The sequence below is a fragment of the Perca flavescens genome, chromosome 7 (genome assembly GCF_004354835.1).
Source record: "Perca flavescens isolate YP-PL-M2 chromosome 7, PFLA_1.0, whole genome shotgun sequence".
NCBI classification, from domain to species: Eukaryota; Metazoa; Chordata; class Actinopteri; order Perciformes; family Percidae; genus Perca; species Perca flavescens.
The window spans coordinates 2,958,057-2,979,561 of NC_041337.1; the positions used below are offsets into that span (position 1 = coordinate 2,958,057).

The window sequence follows — 21,505 nt, forward strand, 5'->3', positions numbered from 1 at the left end:
GACACCTGCCCACCAAGATCCTGGGTCTGTCCAAGGTTTCTGCCTAAAAGGAAGTCCAGAACCCCAGAGCCCGCGCTTCTGTCCAGTGACCCAGAGCCCCTACTTCCCAGCACATTGTCCACATCGTCGCACAGTACTCTGTACTTCCCAGGGTGGTGGAGGTCTCCTAGCAGTTCTGTGACTGAGCTGCCCTGTGGCACAGATACGGAGCAGTTCAGCCTTTCTAAGAGCCAGCCATTGGTGGTTTGGTGGTCTGGCAAACCCCTGCTCCCCATGTTTAGTCGGTGGCCTGGCAAACTCCTGCCTCCCGTGTCCAGTCGACAGCCCGGCCAACTCCTGCCCCCCCGTGTCCAGGCGGCTGCCCGGCCGACTCCTAACCTAAGAGCCTGAATTTTTGTTAAGTTGCAAATGTCCCCTGCTCCAGAGTTGCAACTGTCCCACTGCGGCAGAGTTTTATTAAGAAGCCTTGTGGCTTTGTCGGCCAAGATGTCTGGAGCAGATGTGCAACTAATTTGGGCTAATATATATGCAGCTAATGTAGATGATCAGGCATTTTCTATAGATATGGAAAGGAAAATACAAGCTAGGGAACAACAATTGTGTTGTAAAAGGCCATTTTAACTTAATTTTGAACCCATCTGGGAGAGACTATACATTTATTTTGTCAATGCACAAATCACTGGCTCCCTCTGCTATAGGATGTGTGATAGGAAATATCCTAATCTCTGATAATGCGTGCGTTTGCCTAGACCTGCTGCCTCAAAGTGAGAGAAGATGCTCTTATAGGTGGCCCCTTAACTCCTTCCTTTTACAGGAGCCAGAAATATAGACTGGCTTAGGTCTGAGCTAAAAGATTACGATCGGTCAATTGGTGATACAAGAACTCCTTGACGCAGATTTAACTGTAGAGGAAATTAAAGAGGTAATGGGCGCCTGGCTATGGCAAAGGCTATGAGGGCCAGGGTAATTTTTTAATTTTTTGCATGTGCCCCTGTAAAGCACTTAGAATTTCTTAATGTCTAAATTCTGCTATACAAAGAAAATTGCCCTGAACTGAATAAGGCAACTGCAAGTTGTGTGTATATCTCTCTCTCTCTCTTTCTCTCTCTCTCTCTCTCTCTCTCTCTCTCTCTCTCTCTCTCTCTCTCTCTTTCTCTCTCTGACTCCGTCACATTCATGCTTTCATAACCTCCCGTTTGGACTACTGCAATGGATACCTGTCTGTCCCCAGCAATACCCTAGACAGTCTCCAGTAAACTCTGCCGCCAGGGTCCTCACCCACACCAAGACCTGGCAGCACATCACCCCAACCCTCATCCACCATCACTGGCTCCCAATTAAGTCCTGCATCAAATATGAAATCCTCCTCCTCACATACAAATCCCTCCCTTCCTGCACTGGCCCCACAGTACCTCTCTGACTTCCTCCATACATACACCCCACCCCGAAGCCTGTGGTCCTCAGACGCTGGCCTGCTCTCCATTCCCCACACCAGACTCTGTACCTTTGGAGACAGAGCCTTTAGTGTTGCAGCCCCATCCCTCTGGAAAACCCTCCTGCAGATATTCGAAATGCTACATCCCTGGACATTTAAAAAAACCTCCTGAAACACCACCTGTTTACCACAGCCTACAACCACTTTTAGCTTAGCCACAGTAATTCTGTAAAGTGTCCTTGGGTTTCATAAATATCATAAGACTTACTTTCTGTTTGGGAACTCCAGGTGAAATCATGAAAGCCATTGAGTTCCCAGGACAAACAATGGGGATCAGTAACTGGTTGTTAGGTGTGCATATTCACAGCTCAGTAACAATCAGTCCAGAGAGATACAGCAGAGAGGGATTAAGGTCTACCAAACAGTTGCTAGAATTGTTGCTAGGCACTTTTTTGAAGTAAAACAAATTCTAATGAGGTCTTAAAAGTCTTCAAATCTAGCAAGAAAGTCACGAAGTTGGAAACCCTGAAAACCTTGTTAGTTTATACAAAATCTTTCTGAGCATAAAACATCACATTAAGTCTATTCAATTCAGTTTACATGATCCCTTTTGGTTTTTTAAATAAGTCCAAGAATAAATTGCCGAATCCAAAGGCTGCACCTGTTTAACATGTGACTAACAACAAGTGAAAAAACAATTGAACCATAGCTGGTGTATTGACATTTTGCATATTGTTCTGAACTGCAGCATTAAGTCGGTAGCATTGGCCTTTTACAAAACCGCAGCAGTAATTGATAGTAGTTATGAATGAAATATTTGTTAATTCAAATTTTAGTTTGTTTTTGGTCTGGCAAAGATGCAGCCACAAACACGCTGACAGACTACAGACTACCAGCTACAGCTGGTAGTAGCAGCATGGCTCTGGGCATGGCAAAGTTGGTCAGTCGCTACGCCACTAAACTGCAACATATTCTTTGGGCATATAAGGCCACAGCACCCACGGGAGCACTACAAATATCCCGAGCCTCGCAGCCCTCCAGCTGCTGCTTCACCCTCCTCCGCCTTCTCTCTCTCTCTCTCTCTCTCTCTCTCTCTCTCTCTCTCTCTCTCTCTCTCTCTCTCTCTCTGCCCGTAACGTTGTACTCTGGCTCAAATGAATATGGGCGGCCATCCAATTATAACGACCTCATCCGCATCGTCAAAATCATTTAAATATTGAGCATTACATTGAAAATCTTTAAGATAACACAAACCTATGATTTCAGACATCTTGAGCCTATTTCTAGTCTTGCGTTACACTGTCCACACCGCTGTCTTCAGACAAAAAGTCACGTCCTGAGATCGATAAAAAAAAATGAATAAATCACTTTTAGTGGACAAAAAGCAATTTTTTTATCAAATTTTTTATTCTGAATTAGAAAAATAAAGGTGAAAAGAAGTTGTTTAGAGGCCCAAAATTCAGATAACATAATTTCAATGCATAAATATTCAGTGCTAAAAATACAATGGCTTTTTAATTTCAAAATCCGATAAAACAGATTTACTTCCATATGAAGGGTGTTACATCCGTTCTCTCCTCTCCATTGATCTATTCCACAGACAGTTCAAACTGCTCTCTCTACCAATAGAAGCTGCTCTGTTTTAGGCTACAAAACGTGCACGCAGGCTGAAATTTAACTCTGCGGTTTTGTCAGGATTAAGCTATAAGCCGACGGAAGCTCCGCTAGCTGCTAGGCTAATGCGCAACGGAGTTATTGTGTCCACCTCAGCTGAAAACGGAGAAATGTGCGACAAGAAATCAAGAAAACAAAACAGAGGTGTGGTGTAGAAGAGCAGTACTGCGGGCTCCTTACCTCTGCAGACTGTACCATTCTCTACCGCCTCATACCCGGCTTTGCACATGCAGCGCCCGATGGGTACCATCCACTCGCCATCCCCGTTACAGTACAGCTTGATGGGTACATCCACCTCTTCCCCATTGGGAACACACACCCCTCTGGCTGCCACCAGAGAGGTGCTCTCCGCTCCAGACAGAGTCTCAGAGAAGATGGCACCGTTGTGGATCACACTGAGACATTTCCTGTAGAAGACTCGAACAGCGATGAGCGACATGCAGGCGCCATAATCCTGGAAAGCGAGGTAGAAGCCATTGCGCGAAACCGGTCCAAAACTCCGAATTTCACTGTTGATATTCATGATGCGGCCACCAAGATCAACCTGAGAGAAGCTCTCATCAGCCGCTATGGTGTCCACTTTCACCCAGGGGTTGTCCATCCAGGCTGGGGACGATTTCGTGGCTGTGTCCGAGTCTGACTCATAGTAATACAGGTTGAAGGTCTCCTTGCAAGAGCCAGGGACATTGGGTATGGAACTACAGTCGCGTACTGAGAACTTCATCTGGACATGGATGCGCTGAGCACCCCGGCGGCGGATGTATTTGGTGCGTACCCAGTTGTTCTGACTGCTGTCGAAGACATTGCACACCTGGTATGTTCGGATGGTGTTCATGTTTTCATCATAGCCACTAACTTCTTCCCACTAGAAGACAGACAAGAAAAAACTATTTATTCAGTGACATACAACTAATGTACAAAAACAGTCACCCAGTAACAGTTATTCTTAGGAGCAGTACTAAACCACAAAACCGCTTGGTCCTGAAGGACAACACAAGGGTTGAGCTGTGAAAACCTCAATTGAGCCAGTGTCAAAGAGCTGAGAGAGTGGTCATCTTCCTTTTGGAGATTGCTTTCAGTTGTTTTGTGTTGAGTTTGTCCAATAAATTACCTTATTTACCGTTTTTTTATTATTTTAAATTGTTTGCGTCCTCCACCCCTAGACAAATTAGGGACGTAACGCAGCACCTTAGTGCTTTTTTGTACAGCATTTTGGTCAGCTTAAGCTGTGTTTAAATGTGCGCTAGAAATAAACTTTACTTACTTTACAAGAGACAGGGTTTAGAGATCAATTCTCAACAAAGTAAACAGAAGTACATAACCCTCGTGTTTTTTTTTTGTTTTTTGTTTTTCATGCGCAAAAGATTAATAAAATGTCACACGAGCACCTTGTTTAAATGCTTATCAGAATAAACCCCTGGATGTATTTAGAGAACTAGGGAGATGTCATTATTATGTCGTGCTACTAGCTACCACTAGCTGCTAGCATATAGCTGGCAGTTTGGGAACAGATATAAATAATGTTACATTCAGATTCAATGTTTCAGACTGAGGTTGCATTTGCCATCTTGCCAGTCAAAAAGAGATGATCTCCGATATCCACCTTTTGATTTTAAATTGTTTCTTATATGAGGCTCCTTTTTTTTAACTACAAGGTCAATATTGTTTTTCACTAACGACAAAACAATGAATTATCCGTGCATTTATATGGAACTAAGCTTTAGGAGCTTTCCATCTTTACTCTCCTCCCTGTTATGTTGCGGAGATCGACCCGTTTTGACTGGCAAGATGGCGCCGACCGGAAACACCAACTGCCAAAGTGAGTTGTTCAAAACCTTTTTTTTTGGTAAACTCTGTGTACACAAACAATGTTCTCAATGCTCGAGTTCATGTGTTGAGCCCCTGGTGATACTGGTGATACCGATTTTGATGCTATCATAGTAGTGCCCCCAGCACTCCCATTCAAAAGGCCATTTGAACGAAAACGAAAATACGGTCAATCTTAAAAGTGGCGTTTCCGTCCTAATTATGCTTTTAAACGAAGGTTTGACTCGGGCACATTCACAAAAAGACCCTAGGTTGCATTTTGGCGAGAGTTACGCTTTAAGATGCATCAGTTCACCCAGCCACTGTTAATCAGGATGTCGATTTTTATGGCCCGACCTACCAGATTGGCCAGATCACTGGTGGTCGCTGCTATCGCTCAAACCACATAGCTTGCATGTTGTTTGAATCGTGTATTCACATGGACATTAATTATTCGGTTATGAGGCTTTTTTTTATCCGCTTTAGATTATATTCTGGATAGGATGTTTACATGACACACAGAATGCAGTTATTCATATCCCCGTACAGGCTCGCCAACAGCTGTCTACTCTCAGTGCATCTCTCTCTCTCTCTCTCTCTCTCTCTCTCTCTCTCTCTCTCTCTCTCTCTCTCAGGTCATGTAAACAGCATATTCCGGTTGGATATTCTGAAAAAGGCCTTTTTCCGAATATTGCATTTTCCGATTAAGACGTGTGTTATATTCCAGTATTATTCAGGTTTTAGAGGCATTCTTTATTTGTATATGTATACAGCACATTCAGAATATGAGTCTCAATCAGGGTTTTTACCGCTTTACCATTTGTAGTGAAGTCAGCACAGCCCCTGTCACATTGTGTGTTATTGTTCCCAGTGTGTTGGTTTGTTCCACTCACCCCCTGTGATGGGTAGATGGTCCAGCCCAGCTCTGCGGTTGCCGTTGTTGAATCCATCAATACTTCTGCAGGGGACAAAAATCAAAAGGTCAGTTTAAAGAAATAGTTGATCTAATAAGAAACTGGGCCAACTAGCATTCCTTCTGCAGAGCATGAAGAGCCTGCTTTCTCAGTAAGCCAGCGTGTCAACACTGGCATGTCAGTGTTATGCTGAGGGTACCTTCCATTGTGTTGTCATGCTCGCTGCGAATGTTGCCATGCTCTGCTGATTCTGTGTCTCTCTGTAGAACTCTCTGCTTATTCTTCACTGGCTTTGATATTGATTTTATTTCCAATGCTTTCATTATTAACGTCTGTGCCTTTTGGCGGAGAGGAGGATGATGGGTAAAAATGAAAGCCATCCTAGACATCCCCTGTCATCCCCTCTATGACGAGCTAATCGCTCTGGATCATCTTGCCCAGGAGCAAAAGGAGCGCTGCAGGCGCTGCTCTGTCCCTGCTGCATCATCACACGCATGCACACACACACACACACACAGGCCACAGCCATGCTGTCGATATTTCCATGGTATATACTGTATTCTATTATACTATGATAACATATATTATGTTGGGGGGCAGTAGCTGACATCTCTCCATTAGTGCATGTGTGGGATTAATAAAGTATAAATTATTATTATTATTATTATTATTATTATTATTATTATTATTATTATTATTATTATATTCTGTTTGATTGCTGCACAATACTTGACTATACTTCTTCCCTCTACTATATACTGTTGTAATAGACTATAGATTGTTATGTTACTACTACTACACTAAAGCACATTATCATGTCTCATTCCCTCACTATATATTAATGTACAATTCATTATTTAATTTGGTATCATGTTACAGTTTACATATTACAAAAACGACCGTAGAAGGTGTTCACGTCATTTGCCGGTCTCTGGTCGTTGATGGAGGGGGGGCTTTGGTTTGTACTTGTTTATCTGTCTGAGCCCCAGAGTCATTGGCTGAAAACTGCTGATGGCGTGGTTAGAGTGACCTAGTATAACCATGACCCAAAATCTGTCTGACACTACGTCCAGAAGCCACTGAGTGAGGTCCATAATCTCCGTGCCATCCCCCCAACACCAAGTACAAACCATGTCAGGTGAAACCAGGCTAGCACAGTGTATCCAACACATCTTTAATTATTCACATCTTCCTGACAGTCTGCTGCTGCTGAGCAAAGCCTCTTGCTGAAGTGAGAGATGATCCCAGATGTGAGTGGCTACAAACCACAGCTCACGGATCATCACTGGCTGCCTCCATCTTCATACATCTAATCCAAACAGTTGTTTCATTCTGGTGCTTTTATTGCCTGCCTATCCACTCCTTATACGCACAAATGCACAAACACAATTTGCCCACTTCAATGAGTCTATGCATAAAAGTGGCTACTATTGTTTAGCCATAGAGCCTTAGGCAGCAGCCATAAGAGGGGAGCTAACTTCCCAGGTGTTATGGTAGGAGGTGTAGTGCACAAACCTATGCTTTATGCAGACAATATATTACATTTTGTGTCTGAAACTAGCAGATCAATACCCTGTCTACTCTTTCTCGAAATCTTCAGGTTATAGGGTTAACTGGTCAAACTCAGAAGTGTTAGCTTTGACAGCTCAGTGCCCCTGTAACAGCCTTCCAATCAGGTGCATTTCAGCGGCCAAAGCAAGGTATTGTATATCTGGGTATCTTATTCCTTTCCCAGTTAAAAAATTTGGATCCATTATTTAATAAAATCTCTTTTGATGTTAATAGATGGGTGACTCTCAATCTCTAAATACCAGGGAAGGTCAATGTTATAAAAATGTTTTTTGTTCCCAAGCTGAACTACCTTGTCCGATCTCTTCCCCTGTCATATTTTAAATGGTTTGACAGGATAACAAAGACATTTATATGGAATGGTAAACATTTTAATCAATTACAAAGACCGATTGCTAGAGGAGGTTTGGGTCTACCAAAGATTACTATGTTTTTCACTTAAGGCATCTGGCCCACTGGTCACTTCCTCCTGAGAGAGTCCCACCCTGACATTGTATTGGGCAATCTGTTTTTACCCCAATATCGCCCTTTTAAAATGTATGGTGAGGCAAAAACACATCTGATAATCTCTCACATAAATGCCATTGGGACCAAAGTGGTCCGGCTGTTTGAAGTGGATCCATATGTAAATACCTCATCAAGAGTTTGGCGAAATCCAAAGTTATGTATAAGTAGATCTCCCATTTTTTGAAGGGATTGGTTAGAAAAGGGAATTGTCACACTGGGGGATCTGTATCTAGGTGGCATATTGAAAATCCTTTGAGGATGTGGTACAGGTATTTGGAATCCCTAGTTCTCAATTTTTTAGATATTTGCAACTTCGCCTTCTGTTAGTGGGGATTTTTGGATCCAGTTCTTCAGCCCCGAAGGCACCAACATGTTTTTGAAATATGGAAAAGGTCATGAGACTTCTGGGTATTATTCTATGATTATGCAGAACTTGGAGGATGGAGCCTGGCCAGCACTCAAAAAGACATGGGAAATGGTTCTGAGTATTACACTGGATGATGAGGAGTGGGACAGAATCTGTAGGAATATTAAAACTATATCACACGATGTGAGGGTGCGCCTCTGTCATGCCCCCAACTGCTGTGACTTCCTCACGTGACAGTCTGGTGTGTGCATGAATGTGTTTTGTTTTATTTATTAATTTTGTTAGGCCTGCAGTGTGTTTGGTGTGTTTTGGTTTTCTGTAGGTTTTTGTGTTCACCTTCATTTTCCACAGTGTGTGGACACGCCCCCCCACCCAGCACCCCCCACTGCCAGCTCACCCTCATTGTCTCAATAAAACAAGATTCTTTTGCACCAACTCCAGTCTGCGCTGGAGTTTTGTCCCCAACCCTAACAGCCTCATTCAGTTCAAGACTATGCATTGCTTCTATTGGACTTCCTCCAGATTGTTTAGAATTGATCTGAAAGACACAGAAATGTAAAACAGAGGACAGCCAATTACTTCATGTCCTATGGTCCTGTGATAAGGTCCAAGAGTTTTGAAATGATGTACATGATAACATATGTAGGATTGCAGGGACCCAGGTTCCATTCAGCCCAAGATAATTTGTTCTGGGAGATGGGTCAATCCTTGCCGGGCTGGATAAGCACATAAGAAACGGGGTCAAGACTTTATTAAATTAAATTATTATTTACCTTTATTTAACCAGGAAGAGACTCATTGAGATTAAAAATATCTTTTTCAAGAGTGTCCTGGCCAAGACAGGCCGCAGTACAAACACAAAATACACAAAACCACTAAAAACATAAAACAACTGAAATAGCAAATCCCTCAACGTCAACCACAATCCGAAACACATCAGGCAAAACATCTACAGCCAGATGTGGCTGCCTCCAAGTCAATCAAGATCCTCTTAAAAGCGACCAATGAGACAAGCTCAATAAGTTTCGTGGATTTCTGTAACTTGTTCCATGTAGAGGGAGCAGCAAACTTAAATGCCTTTTTCCCCAGTTCAGTTCTAACCTTTGGAACAGACAGAAGGAAAAGATCCTGGGAACAAAGTCCTGATACTATTTACACTGATATAGGTCAGAAGGTAAGATGGAAGTAGACCTAAAATAGCCTTGTATATTAAAATATGCCAGTGTTTAAGTCTCCGTGTTGATAGAGAAGGCCATCCAACACGTTCATACAGTTCACAATGGTGAGAGAGGGCTTTAAAACCAGTGATGAACCTCAGAGCTCCATGGTATACAGTATCCAGTGCATGTAAACTTTGAGACAAAGCATGCGTATAAAACATCACCATAGCCAAGTACAGACATAAAAGTGGCAGCAACCAGCCTTTTTCTAGATTTGAACGAAAAGCAGGATTTGATTCTAAAATAAAAACCTAGATTAAGTGTTAATCTTTTTGCTAGCTGCTGAATATGATGTTTAAAAGAAAGAGATTCATCTTTTAAAATACCAAGATATCTGTACTTTCAACACATTCAATCTTCGTACCCTGGGAAGTGAGGATTGAAGGCAGGTTTGATTTGGATTTTGAATTTGAAAAAAGCACGACTTTTGTTTTTTCAGCATTTAAAACAAGTTTTAAATAATAAAGATTATGTTGGAGCGTGTTAAAACTGGCAGAGGGCCTGGTCTGGGGTGGGTGCTGAGCAATACAGTGCAGTGTCATCAGCATAAAAATGAAATTTTACATTAGACACGTAATGATCAATGTTATTGATATAGAGAATGAATAGCAGTGGCTCCAAGACTGACCCTTGAGGCTTGCCTTTTGTTATTCTGAGATAGCGAGAAGTGCTGCCCTCCGCCTGCACAAACTGAGTACTGTCTGTAAGGTAATTAACAAACCAGCTGACAGTTTGTTTGGAAAGTCCAGCCCAGTCTGTGTTTCAGCACTATGTGGTCCACTGTATCAAATGCCTTTAGAAATGTCAATAAAAAGGGCTGTACAATGCTGCTTGTTGTCCATGGATTCAATAAAGTCATTTAAAACCCTAAGAGCTGCCGATGTTGTACTATGCCTTTTCTAAAACTAGATTGGAAGTCAGATAAAACATTATTACTGTTAAAAAAAATCCTTTAATTGATCACTGACTAGGGATTCTAGAACCTTGACCAGGACAGACAGTTTATAGATGGGTCTGTAGTTGGGTCTGTAGTTATTTAAAATAGAAGGGTCAGCCCCTTTGAGCAGGGCAACCACAAAGGCTGATTTCCAGATGGGAGTAATGACATTTGTGTTCAAGCACAGATTAAAAATATTAGTTAAAGGCATGTCAACACAATTTGCTGCTAGCTTTAAAAAGTAGGGATCCAGTTTACCAGGGCCTGCAGATTTTGTTGTGTCCAAATGCTTGAGGGCTTTATTTACGTCTGAAACTTTAATAGGACTGAAACTAAAAGACTGACTAGAAGGATCTGGGCCAACAGTCTCAACTGTAGATGAACATTCATGTTGCGGATTGAATGACTCAAATAAAAATCCTGAGGCTATGAAATGTTCATTGAAACAATGAAGCATTTTGGCCTTGTCAGTAACATTTTGTTTGTCTTTCACAATGCTTGAAGGAAGCTCCTGGCCTTTACCGTTTTCTAATAATGATTTGATAGTTTTCCAAAATTTTGATGGATTATTCAGGTTATGGTTTGAGAAAGAAAATGATCAGCTTTGGGTTTTTTGATTTTGAGAGTACATGCATTGCGTTGTTGCCTGAAGACCAGCCAGTCAGAGTTCTGATTTGATTTTATGGCTTTTGCCCATGCCACGTTGTGCTCATGGAGGATATTTGTTAAATCAGGAGAAAACCAAGCCTTGTTTCAGCCTTTGACTGTGTACGTCTTTAGGGGAGCATACTTATTAATTATAATGGTAAACACTCATGAAAGAGGTTCCAGGCACTTTCAACAGCTGCACTGATATCAATTTAAAAAAAAGTGATCCCTGGGTAGTTGACTTCATTTGTGATTGGTATGGCTCGAAAAACTAAATAAAGATGTCATCCTCAATGGTAGTGTAGTATCTGGACTCATAACGGACCTTTTATAAACTTTGTGTTAAGTTTTTGGTAACAAAGAAACTCGTATGAACTTTAGCCTACATTCGCTGGACACTTCTCTGGAAACATCTGTAAAGAATTAGGGATGCCCTTGTTGGCTTGGTTCCAAAAGGATGATAGCCATTGGTCAAAGTATTATTTCCTCCCCCATCTATCTTACACACATTATAGAATATATACCATGTTAAAACAGAGAAAGTCAGAGGACTGGAGAATTGGGAAAACATGTCCTCTCCGAGCTCTGCAGGGCTTGTCAAATGATGCTGATTTCTTCGATGTAAATAAACCTTTATAATCAAGAAACAGTGTCGGCGGATTCCTTTCCACACAGCAATGCAGCATCGCTACCAATTACACCACACTAGCACCATAATCTAACAAATCTAGTACTAATCTGATGTTGTTATGGATAAAGCAACCTTTACGGAAACCAGACTGCGATTCACTAATAATTTGTGTCATGCCCTATTTTAGTCTGTTAGCAATACTGTGGGCCAATAATTTATAATCTACATTAAGTAATGTTGTGGTCTCAAATTCTCTAAATATTTATTATCCTTATCAGATTTATGAATTCACGTTATTAACCCTTGTTTTCATTATGTTACAGAAACCACACATCAGTTCAACGATCTGAACTCAGTCTAACACACAGTGGCTTGCATTAAGTGTGTGTGGTAATTAATATCTTACCAGACCATCTGTGGCCATTGCAAACTCATTTATGCAACTACACCTAGGGATTCTTCATTATATAGGAGGTCTTAAGCCTGGGCTCATTCAATCAGGCTTCTTCAGAGAGAAACTTTTTGGATTAATTAACACAATGTCTCCAAACGGCTTAAATGAAGAATTTAATATATAAAGCCATATTGTGTGTGGGATTGGTCTAATGTGAAAAATGGTGTCAATGTGGGATAGTGTAGCACATAATGTTATTTTGTAAGTTAGAGTTTTGACCAATTTTTTCATTCATTCATTAATTTTTTCATTGTCTGTGTGCATATTGTGTATATGTAATTTTATCACTAATGGTTTTATGTGGTAACTAGGTGGCACTTAGGTCCATCAAGGCCTTGGTAATCAGTTTAAATGAGCTCAGCTTATCAAGGCCTTGGAAATTAGTTTGAATGAGCTCAGCTGATGCATGATCAGCTGACCATGTATGTGTCCTATATATATGCTTCTGCCACTGTTGAATGCCATTTGCCTGAGGAAGACCCGGCAGGGTCAAAACGTTGCAGCACAATAAACATATTTCTACTCTACTCAAATATTGCTCATGTAATTTAGATTGTAGATTTCTAAACGTAGCCCCGTCTGATCGTGACATGGGTATTTTCTTACAACGGTCCTCAAAATCTTGAGCAAATTAAATTGAATACTGCCTAACCCTAACCATCTGGTGTGGAAACCTCCAAACAAACTATCAAAAACGTTGGCTTCTTATAGAACATCTTTGGCTACAAGGCCCAGAGTTCTGTAAATCTGCCCTCGATTGCTCTTCTACAACGGCCGCATGTGTATCTTAGTAAACTGAAAGTGGATTGTGAGAGCTGAATGTGGAAATGCAGAGTTACGTTTTCAGTGAGGATCAAATACAGTTTCAGAGCAACTGAATTATATTTCAAATTAATTAAATTTAAAATTATGCTATTCAAAATTAATTTGTTCAGTGCACTTATTAGAGTTAAACAATTCCATTTAAATGAATCAAATTCAGTGTCTAGCGACACATATTTCTGTGAATGTGCTAAAATAATTTTTTTACACCTAAACAACTTCCAGCCAATCATTTCATCATTCAGTAGTTACATGGTGGCTAGTCTTGTTTTACCGGACCATCCAATGCTCCGGAGCAGAGGAGGGTCTGGCTACTCCACGCGGCATTCCGGGATGGGAGGAAAAACGTGCTCTGGTTTATTGGCATTCGTTTAAACCAATCACAATTGTCTTGGGCGGCGCTAAGCTCCGGACAGAGCCGCTGTGAAATAGATATGCAAGAGAAAACTCAGATTGGACAGATAGTCTAGCTAGCTGTCTGGATTTACCCTGCAGAGATCTGAGGAACAGTTAACCATAGTCCTCAGAAATCCACCGGAGGTTAGAACGCCAACACAGAGAGAGAGGAAGGGGACGGACAATATTGGACAAATAGTCACAGACACAATCTTTATATAATATACACTGTGTTATCATATATATACTATATATATTTGTAGTTGAATGCAGTGTATATGTATGTATTACTGCAATATTCCAGTGTGTGGTGACAGATTACATTTTTTGTAGGCTTTATATGGGCAGTTAGATATAATAAATATTGACACTTTAATACCTTGTACCCTGAAACAAAATAAGCATGTATTGCTACTCTGCACTACATTGTTTTTTTGGAGCCTTTCTGTTTTTTTATATAATAGTGAGAGACCGACAGGAAACTCAGTCTTAACTGTACACATTCTACCTGTTGAGCTATCAACTCTGTCTACTGCAGACCGTACTGAGATCAAATAGACCTGAGAATTGAATTCACCACCTTTCTGCCTGTATGCAGATGGGTTTTGCCAACCAGACAGCAGGTATTCAGAACAGCAAACATAATGAAATATAACACGATCAGAGAGAGGAGAGCTTAGACACATGTTAATATATTTGTTAATAATGAAAGGCAGAGCTGCAGTAGTGCATTTAAAATGCATTGGTTGGAGCTGCTAATGGGAGCTGGAGCAGGGAAATGGGGACAGCGTGGGCTGGCGAGGGCGGGGGGTCCATTAGTATATGTTGCCCTGCTTTCGTGACTAGACATTGGTCGTGGCAGCTCCTGAGTCTCTGCAGTTTGATCTCAACTGACTGGACACAATATGTTGCTGTGACTTAAAATGGCATGAAGGTTTTGGATCTAGTTGTGTTGATGTTTAAGATCATGCATCACTTCTATTGGACTCCCTCCAGATTGCTTAGAATTGGTCTGGAAGACACACCAAATTGTTGGAAATGTAAGAAAAAGGATGGCCAATTACTTCATGTCCTATGGTCCTGTGATAAGGTCCAGGAGTTTTGGACCGGGATACATAACAACCTATGTCTGATTGCAGGGACCCAGGTTCCATTAAGCCCAAGATTATTTGTTCTGGGAGATGGTCAATCCTAAACAGGATGGATAAGCACATAAGTGTTCATGTTGTAAAGTGTGTGTGTAAAAATTAATAAAAATTGTTAATCATAAAAAATTGGCTTGGAGGACAACACAAATGACAAAAAGCACCAACACTTAATGATTCTCATTTAGGGATGGAATTTATCTCATCATACACTGTAGAGCTCACTCTGTGCCATTTTCTGTCCCCCCTTCCTCACTAGCTCAATCTGTCCCTGCATTCCTGCAGTATATATATATAGAGAGAGAGCTCTTGTTCTGCCTTTCTCTGCATGATTCAATGAAAAGTAGGCCAAAGAGGAGGAGAGAGTGGGCCAAGTCCAGCAAACATAATCCTTGTAGGCTGTGCTACGCTCTGTACGCCACCCACAGGGATACATCAGTTTGTTTTATGTCACAGCGCTGCCGCCATGCTGCTTTCAGCACCAGCTTTTATACGTAAACACAGCTTCTTGCATTATTCGGATTATCTTTTCTTAATGAGGTATCCTGAACTACATCCTAAACGTAACCTGACTTGTAATGTTAAAGTGATGAAGTCATAATAGATGTCAGATTGATTCCCAGTCCACAATGTAGAGATCATTGGTATATAATTTGTGTAGATATAAGAATCTGCATTCACACAATTACAATTTGGCATATCTAAACAAAATCCGCAATTACCAGTCATACCTCTTCAGACCTTAGCTAATGTTAGCAATTAATTGCGGTTAAACAAAGAAACCACAATAATGTTAAAACATTGACAATTAGACAATTATGTAATAATTGTTACAGGCCTATACACCATGTTACAAGCTATATTTCTACACATTTCTGCATAAAACAATAAGTCCAAACTGAGGATACTTTGTTGGTAGTTAATAAAAACACTGCGGGGGGGAAAGAATGAGCTACACTTGCTGTGATATTAAAGACGTGTCTCTGTGTGGAGACAGAGGAGCAGCAGACTAGAGCGACTGAGACCAGAGTACTTCAGCCTTGTCATACTAACACAGACCACACAGGTTGGAGGTGAGGTGGGTCAGTAGAGGTCCAACAACAAATGCTTGCCCCGGCTCTCCTAACTGCTCATTCCACTCAAATCTTAGTTACAGTACAACAAAATAATTAAATTTCCTTTTCATTTCAAATGTTGTGGGTCACGTCAGGGCAGCAGCGTAAGTTTACGCTGCTGCCCTGACGTGACTGTTTACGCTGTAAATGGTAACGTTAAACACATCATGCAGTGTCACAGTCACAGACTTCTAAATCTAACCGCTGCACTGACGGCTAGCATGGCATCCGTCAAGAAGAGAGAGGTGGATAATGAATGTCGTGTTTTCCAAGAAAATGAACCGAAGAATACTTCTTTGTTGAAGTGAGGGGCAAGCCAGTTTGCCTTGTGTGTGGAGAGTCTTTCGCTGTACTGAAAAAGGCCAACCTGGAACGTCACTACAGTACTAAACATGCTAGGCTAAGTGAGTTGCAAGGGCAGGTAAGCAGAGATAAAATAAACTCACTTCGGCGAAGTTTGGGTGCCCAACAGGCAGCTTTCACCAGACCAAATTTGGACAGAGATAACGTTGTACATGCAAGTTATGTGGTGAGTGAGCCAATCGCCAAGAAGCTGAAACCTCATTCAGATGGGGAATTTGTGAAGGAGTGCCTTGTTGCTACAGCAGAACTGCTTGCAGCTGACAAAGTGAAATTGTTCCAAAGCGTGAGTTTATCGTGAAGAACTGTCGCCGATTGGATTACAGATATGGCAGGGGATATTGAAAAAACACTGAATCTTGAGTTTTTCCCGGTAGCCTGTGATGAAACAACAGACATTACAAATACTGCCCAATTAGCAATTTTTGTGCGTGGGATTACTTCGGAGTTCGATACAACAGAGGACTTGCTTTCACTGCAAGCCATGCATGGCACTGCTAAAAGTGAGGATTTGTTTGGGCAAGTTATGTCAGCTATGAACCAGTTTGAACTTCCATTTGAAAAAGTTAAGTGGCCTTGCGCCGGATGGAGCCCCAGCCATGGTTGGCTTTTATCGACATTTATCCCAAGAGAATTGAGCCGTCGAAATATTGATCAGAGTGAGTTAGTTGTGTGCCACTGTATTAGGGCTGGGCGATATATTGATATTATATTGATATCGTGATATGAGACTACATATTGTCTTAGATTTTAGATATCGTAATATCGTGATATGACATAAGTGTCTTTTACTGGTTTTAAAGGCTGCATTACAGTGAAGTGATGTACTTTTCTGAACTTACCAGACTGTTCTAACTGTTCTATTATTTATTATTTATCTAAAATCTAAGTGTGAAGATATTTTGCAAGAGCACCAACTGTCAACTCTAGAATATATTGCCGCTATATCGATATCGAGGTATTTGGTCAAGAATATAATGATATCTGATTTTTCTCTATATTGCCCAGCCCTATATCAGAAAATATGGGATTTAGAAATAAGCGCTGACAATGTGTAGAAGAAAAATTTAACAATTTAAAACGTTGGAAAAAACTAAAACAAACCTTTATGGAGCTTTGATTTCAAAAAAGGTACTCCTGTTGTTATACAGTATTTATGTTTACATTTTATTGTTATTTGAACAGCTGAGCATTGAACCAGGTGAAGAAACCTGTTTATTATTTATTCATTTGATTTTGCAACTGTTCACTGAAATAGCCGGTTCTATGAAACTACTTGTGACATGTCATATTTGCCTTAGACTTTGACTGAACATTTGCTCTCACTTTCCGGAAAAAATATCGGGATGTATATCGTATATCGATATTCAGCCAAAATATATCGGGATATGACTTTTGGTCCATATCGCCCAGCCCTACACTGTATCATACATCAAGAGAATTTGTGCGCAGATTCCCTGAAGCTCAGTAATGTAATGTCAACCGTCGTTTCCACGATCAATTTGATCAAAAGTAGAGGGCTGAATAGCCGCCAGTTCAAGTAACATTTGCGTAGGCTTGAGTCGGAATATCGAGATCTGGTGTACCATTGTGAGGTTCAATGGCTTAGTCGTGGAAAGATGCTCGCACGGTTTTACAAATTGAGGGAAGAAGTAAAACAATTCATGGATATGAAGGGCAAGGCTACTAATGAACACAGTGATGGCAAGTGGCTGTGTGATTTGGCATTCATGGTGGACATTACCAAACACCTTTCTGAGCTGAATGTCAAGCTCCAAGGTCCCAACCAGCTAGTCAGCGCTCTGGTCTCCAATGTGAAATCATTTGAAGCTAAATTAAGCGTGCATTTTCCTACAAGAACAGAAGCCTGCTCTAACATCTGAATGTGCAGCTGAGTGCGCCAAATTCTGTCATGCTTTCAGTGAGAAGTTTCAGGACACAAAAAGTAAGGTAAAGGAACTCAACATCTTTGCAACGCCATTTAATGTGGAACAAGCTGGCGTGCCTGACAACCTGCGACATGAAATCATTGAGGTGCAAAGCAATGACGAGCTCAAAGCAAAATACAACCTCCCTCTGCTTGAGTTTTATAAAGTGTAATGTGCGTGCTGAAGAATTTCCTGGTCTCAGGATACACGCACTGAGATTTGCGTCCTTGTTTGGCACAACTTACTGCTGGGAGCGATTCTTCTCAAAACAGACTCTTGCAAAATCTCGGTTCCACTCGAGACTGACAGACCAAAACCTGGAAAATCAACTGCGAGTAGCATCATCATCATCATCTTCATCGCCATCCAACATCGGAGGTCTAGTGAAGGAGAAGCAGTTCCAGCCATCTCACTAGAGAGCATGTGTGTGCAGGTCTGAGATGCAGCTAGGCTACAGAAGATAAAGGTAAATTAGTGCTTTATTTTAAATTTAGAAGCATTAACAAAAAACACATTAAATATAACATAACAATAGTGTGACGGCCCGTGTTGGGAGTAACTTGTTACAAAATAAACACAATTACAGTAATTTATTCCTTTTTGCTGTAACGCAGTAATATAACTCATTACTACTTAAATTTCGGTAATTTTACACCTGTTACAATCTCAGTAACGCGAGTTATAACATATTTTAACCTGACATTTAATGGTGTTTTGTTTTTTCAAGAATTCACAAACTCCGCGAAACATTTCTTCACAAAAAAAAAAAAAGCGAGTATTATTTCCTGCTGCTGCATTCGATGGTTTAGATGAGTGCAGAGACAGATATTTTGCGAGATGGACATTATTTTCAGGAGTTATTACGCTGCGCTGAAGTGAGGTGTCCCGTCACTGTTGCCGTGGTCAGAGCCAGAACCAGAGACGGTACGGACAACATCTGTGTCCCAACAGGTGACGATAGGTCAGCAGTGTGTCCGAGCTGCTGACAGATATAAACATGTCAGCAATTAATGTTTAGGCTTGCTACATTTTAATATTGCAATTTATCAGCCGTGGAAAGTAACTATGCCGTACTTCAATACCGTAAGGTACTTTTAATTCTCTTACTTTCCTATTGTAGGTTTTACTGCTCTATTTTTATAGCTGTAGTTACTTTGCATATTTATATTAATTATACAAAATATTATGAATAATCTATGATGTATTAACGTGGATAAAGAGGAGACTATTGATCCGGTGGTGAAATTCACAAGCTAGCTGCCAAGTCAAACTTCCGCTGTTATTTTGGTGAAAGTAACTCAAAAGTAATGCAAAAGTAGTGTAGCGCATTACAAGAAGAAGAATGCCTTTTATATATCCCGCGAGGGGAAATTTGCAATTTTCACTCCGTTAGTACAGTTGTACACACATTGAATACAGGCCTGAATTACAAATGCTCAGGACCTATACATGCTAAACACACTAATGGAGAGGTGTCAGAGTGAAGGGGCTGCTCTTTGGAGGAGTGCCCCAAGCAACTGGGGGTTCGGTGCCTTGCTTAAGAGCACCTTGGCAGTGCCAAGTAGGTGAACTGGCACCTCTCCAGTTCCCAGTCCACACTCAGTACTTTGGTCCGTACGGGGACTTGAACCAGCAACAACACTCAGGTTCCTAACCTAACTGCCACCCTAATTCAGAGACAGTCAGTAATATGTAAGGGACAATGTAGAGCGAGGCTGATTCAAGACCTGATCCCCCTGTCGGGGTTGTATTCGCTATAACAACCGCCTCGCTCTACATTATCCCGTTTATTACATGGCTACTTACCAAATAAATCAATAATTTGACTAATAACTTGACAAACTATTGATTTAAATGGGAGTTTATTGATGTAAATACGATTGTATTGCTTCCACTCCGTCTCTACGGTTGGAATCCTGCGTCCATAGCAACGTAAAAACTTTGTAATGCAATCCTTCGTCTATTAGCTACTCAACACCACCTTACAGGCTGTGGTAGTAGCCGTATATTTTATGGGGTGCTGCCGTGGTGGACAAATGACCCAGCTGCTGTTTTAATCACTGCAGGAATTGACACAACATTAGCTGAAGCGTTGTAGTGAGCTAGCGAGCTATCGGCTGCTCTAATTTACATTAAACTGAACATTTCTGTTGACGGTGAAGTGAGACACGGTGAATGGTTTCTTTGGGAATATTTATGTGGACGTTTATGTCCTCATTCATCTCGTTTCCTTTTTGCAGAGCCGCTGCATGTTGACACACCTGTAAGTTAACGTTAAACAAGTTGCAATGTAAGCTAACTAATTAGCGTTGTTGTCCCTACGGCTGTTACTGCGTAGCTAGCAATCATAGACGGTATAGAAAGATACTAGCGATAGACGCTCATCAGATCTGCTCTCATTGCTTGGAGGACAGAAGTTGCTCCACGTTTCCCCACTTTTTGCCACAGCTGATAGGCTAAATTATCCGGACTTCTTTCAGCGGATTGATTGATAGCTGTCCTCCAGAGTGAACAGAACTGCGTCCATGGCAACGCTCTGCTTTTGCATGGCAACGGTGTGTTATCCTTAGCAGCGGTCTGTTATCAAGAAATAACAGACCGCATTCTAACCCCTTCAGGCTGATCACCCTGTCGGGGTTGTATTCGCTATAACAACCGCCTCGCTCTACATTATCCCTTACATAACTACTCTCAAATGACAGTAACTAGTAATCTATAATGTATTACATTTTGGAAATAACTGGCCCAACACTGGTGATGGCCTTCTGCTTGTTTTCTGTCGGTCTTGTCTACAGGTGTGTCAGGAGGCATCAGGAGCTAATGAGCTGCACCTGTGTGCAGGTGTCTGAGGCCCTGTTTACACGTACTTGGTTATTTTTACAAACTGAGACATTTCCCTTCGTTTGTGCCCTTCGTTTACACGCTAATGGAGAATTTGTCTCTGAAAACAAGTTTTTCTAGAATCTCTAGCCAGAGTGGAGATTTTGGAAAACTTTGTTTGCATGTAAACAGAGACAAAACGGTGGTATAGGCAGCCGAGAGAAAAAGAGGAAGTGATTTGTTGCTATTTTCGGGATTCTGATTGGTTAACGTGGGCTTGAGCTTCTCGTTACACTGCCACCTACAGGTTTGGTGTGCGCTTGACGGCATACATACACAAGCATGTGTAAACGAACACTTTTCTGAAAACTGACCGCTGTGCACAATGTTATTTTTTGAAAATGGAGAGGTTGAAATGTCCGATTATGGAAATAGCCGGCCACGTGTAAACGTAGCATAAATAAAAGGGCTGCTTCCTCTTCCCTTGAGAGGGCCATTCTTACTTTGCAACACAGCACTCAGACACACTGCAAACATACAACATCCATGCATTACTGACGTGACTGACTTGGTCCCATCTCACACTCACTCTTTGTTTGGTTAATAAATCCCCATTTTAGTTCAAATCCAACCTGTTGACTCCCTCTTTTGTTGTGGTCTTACCCCTAGGCAAAAAAAAAAGTGTGGCCCGTAAAACAAGTTATAAAAACTGATATGGCCCTTGATGTCAAAAAGCACCCCTGCTTTAGATCATTCA

General features: G+C 41.3%; 1 protein-coding gene across 1 annotated transcript in view; it reads right to left on the minus strand.

Moving 5' to 3' along the window:
• LOC114558305 (ephrin type-B receptor 2) overlaps nt 1-21,505 on the minus strand; it is a 66,839-nt gene that overhangs the window by 23,925 nt on the left and 21,409 nt on the right. The window contains exons 2-3 of the mRNA XM_028582185.1: nt 5,809-5,873; nt 3,290-3,974 (exon numbers count right to left, since the gene is read on the minus strand). Of these exons, the coding sequence (XP_028437986.1) occupies nt 3,290-3,974; nt 5,809-5,873 (750 nt within the window). The remainder of the gene's footprint in view (nt 1-3,289; nt 3,975-5,808; nt 5,874-21,505) is intronic.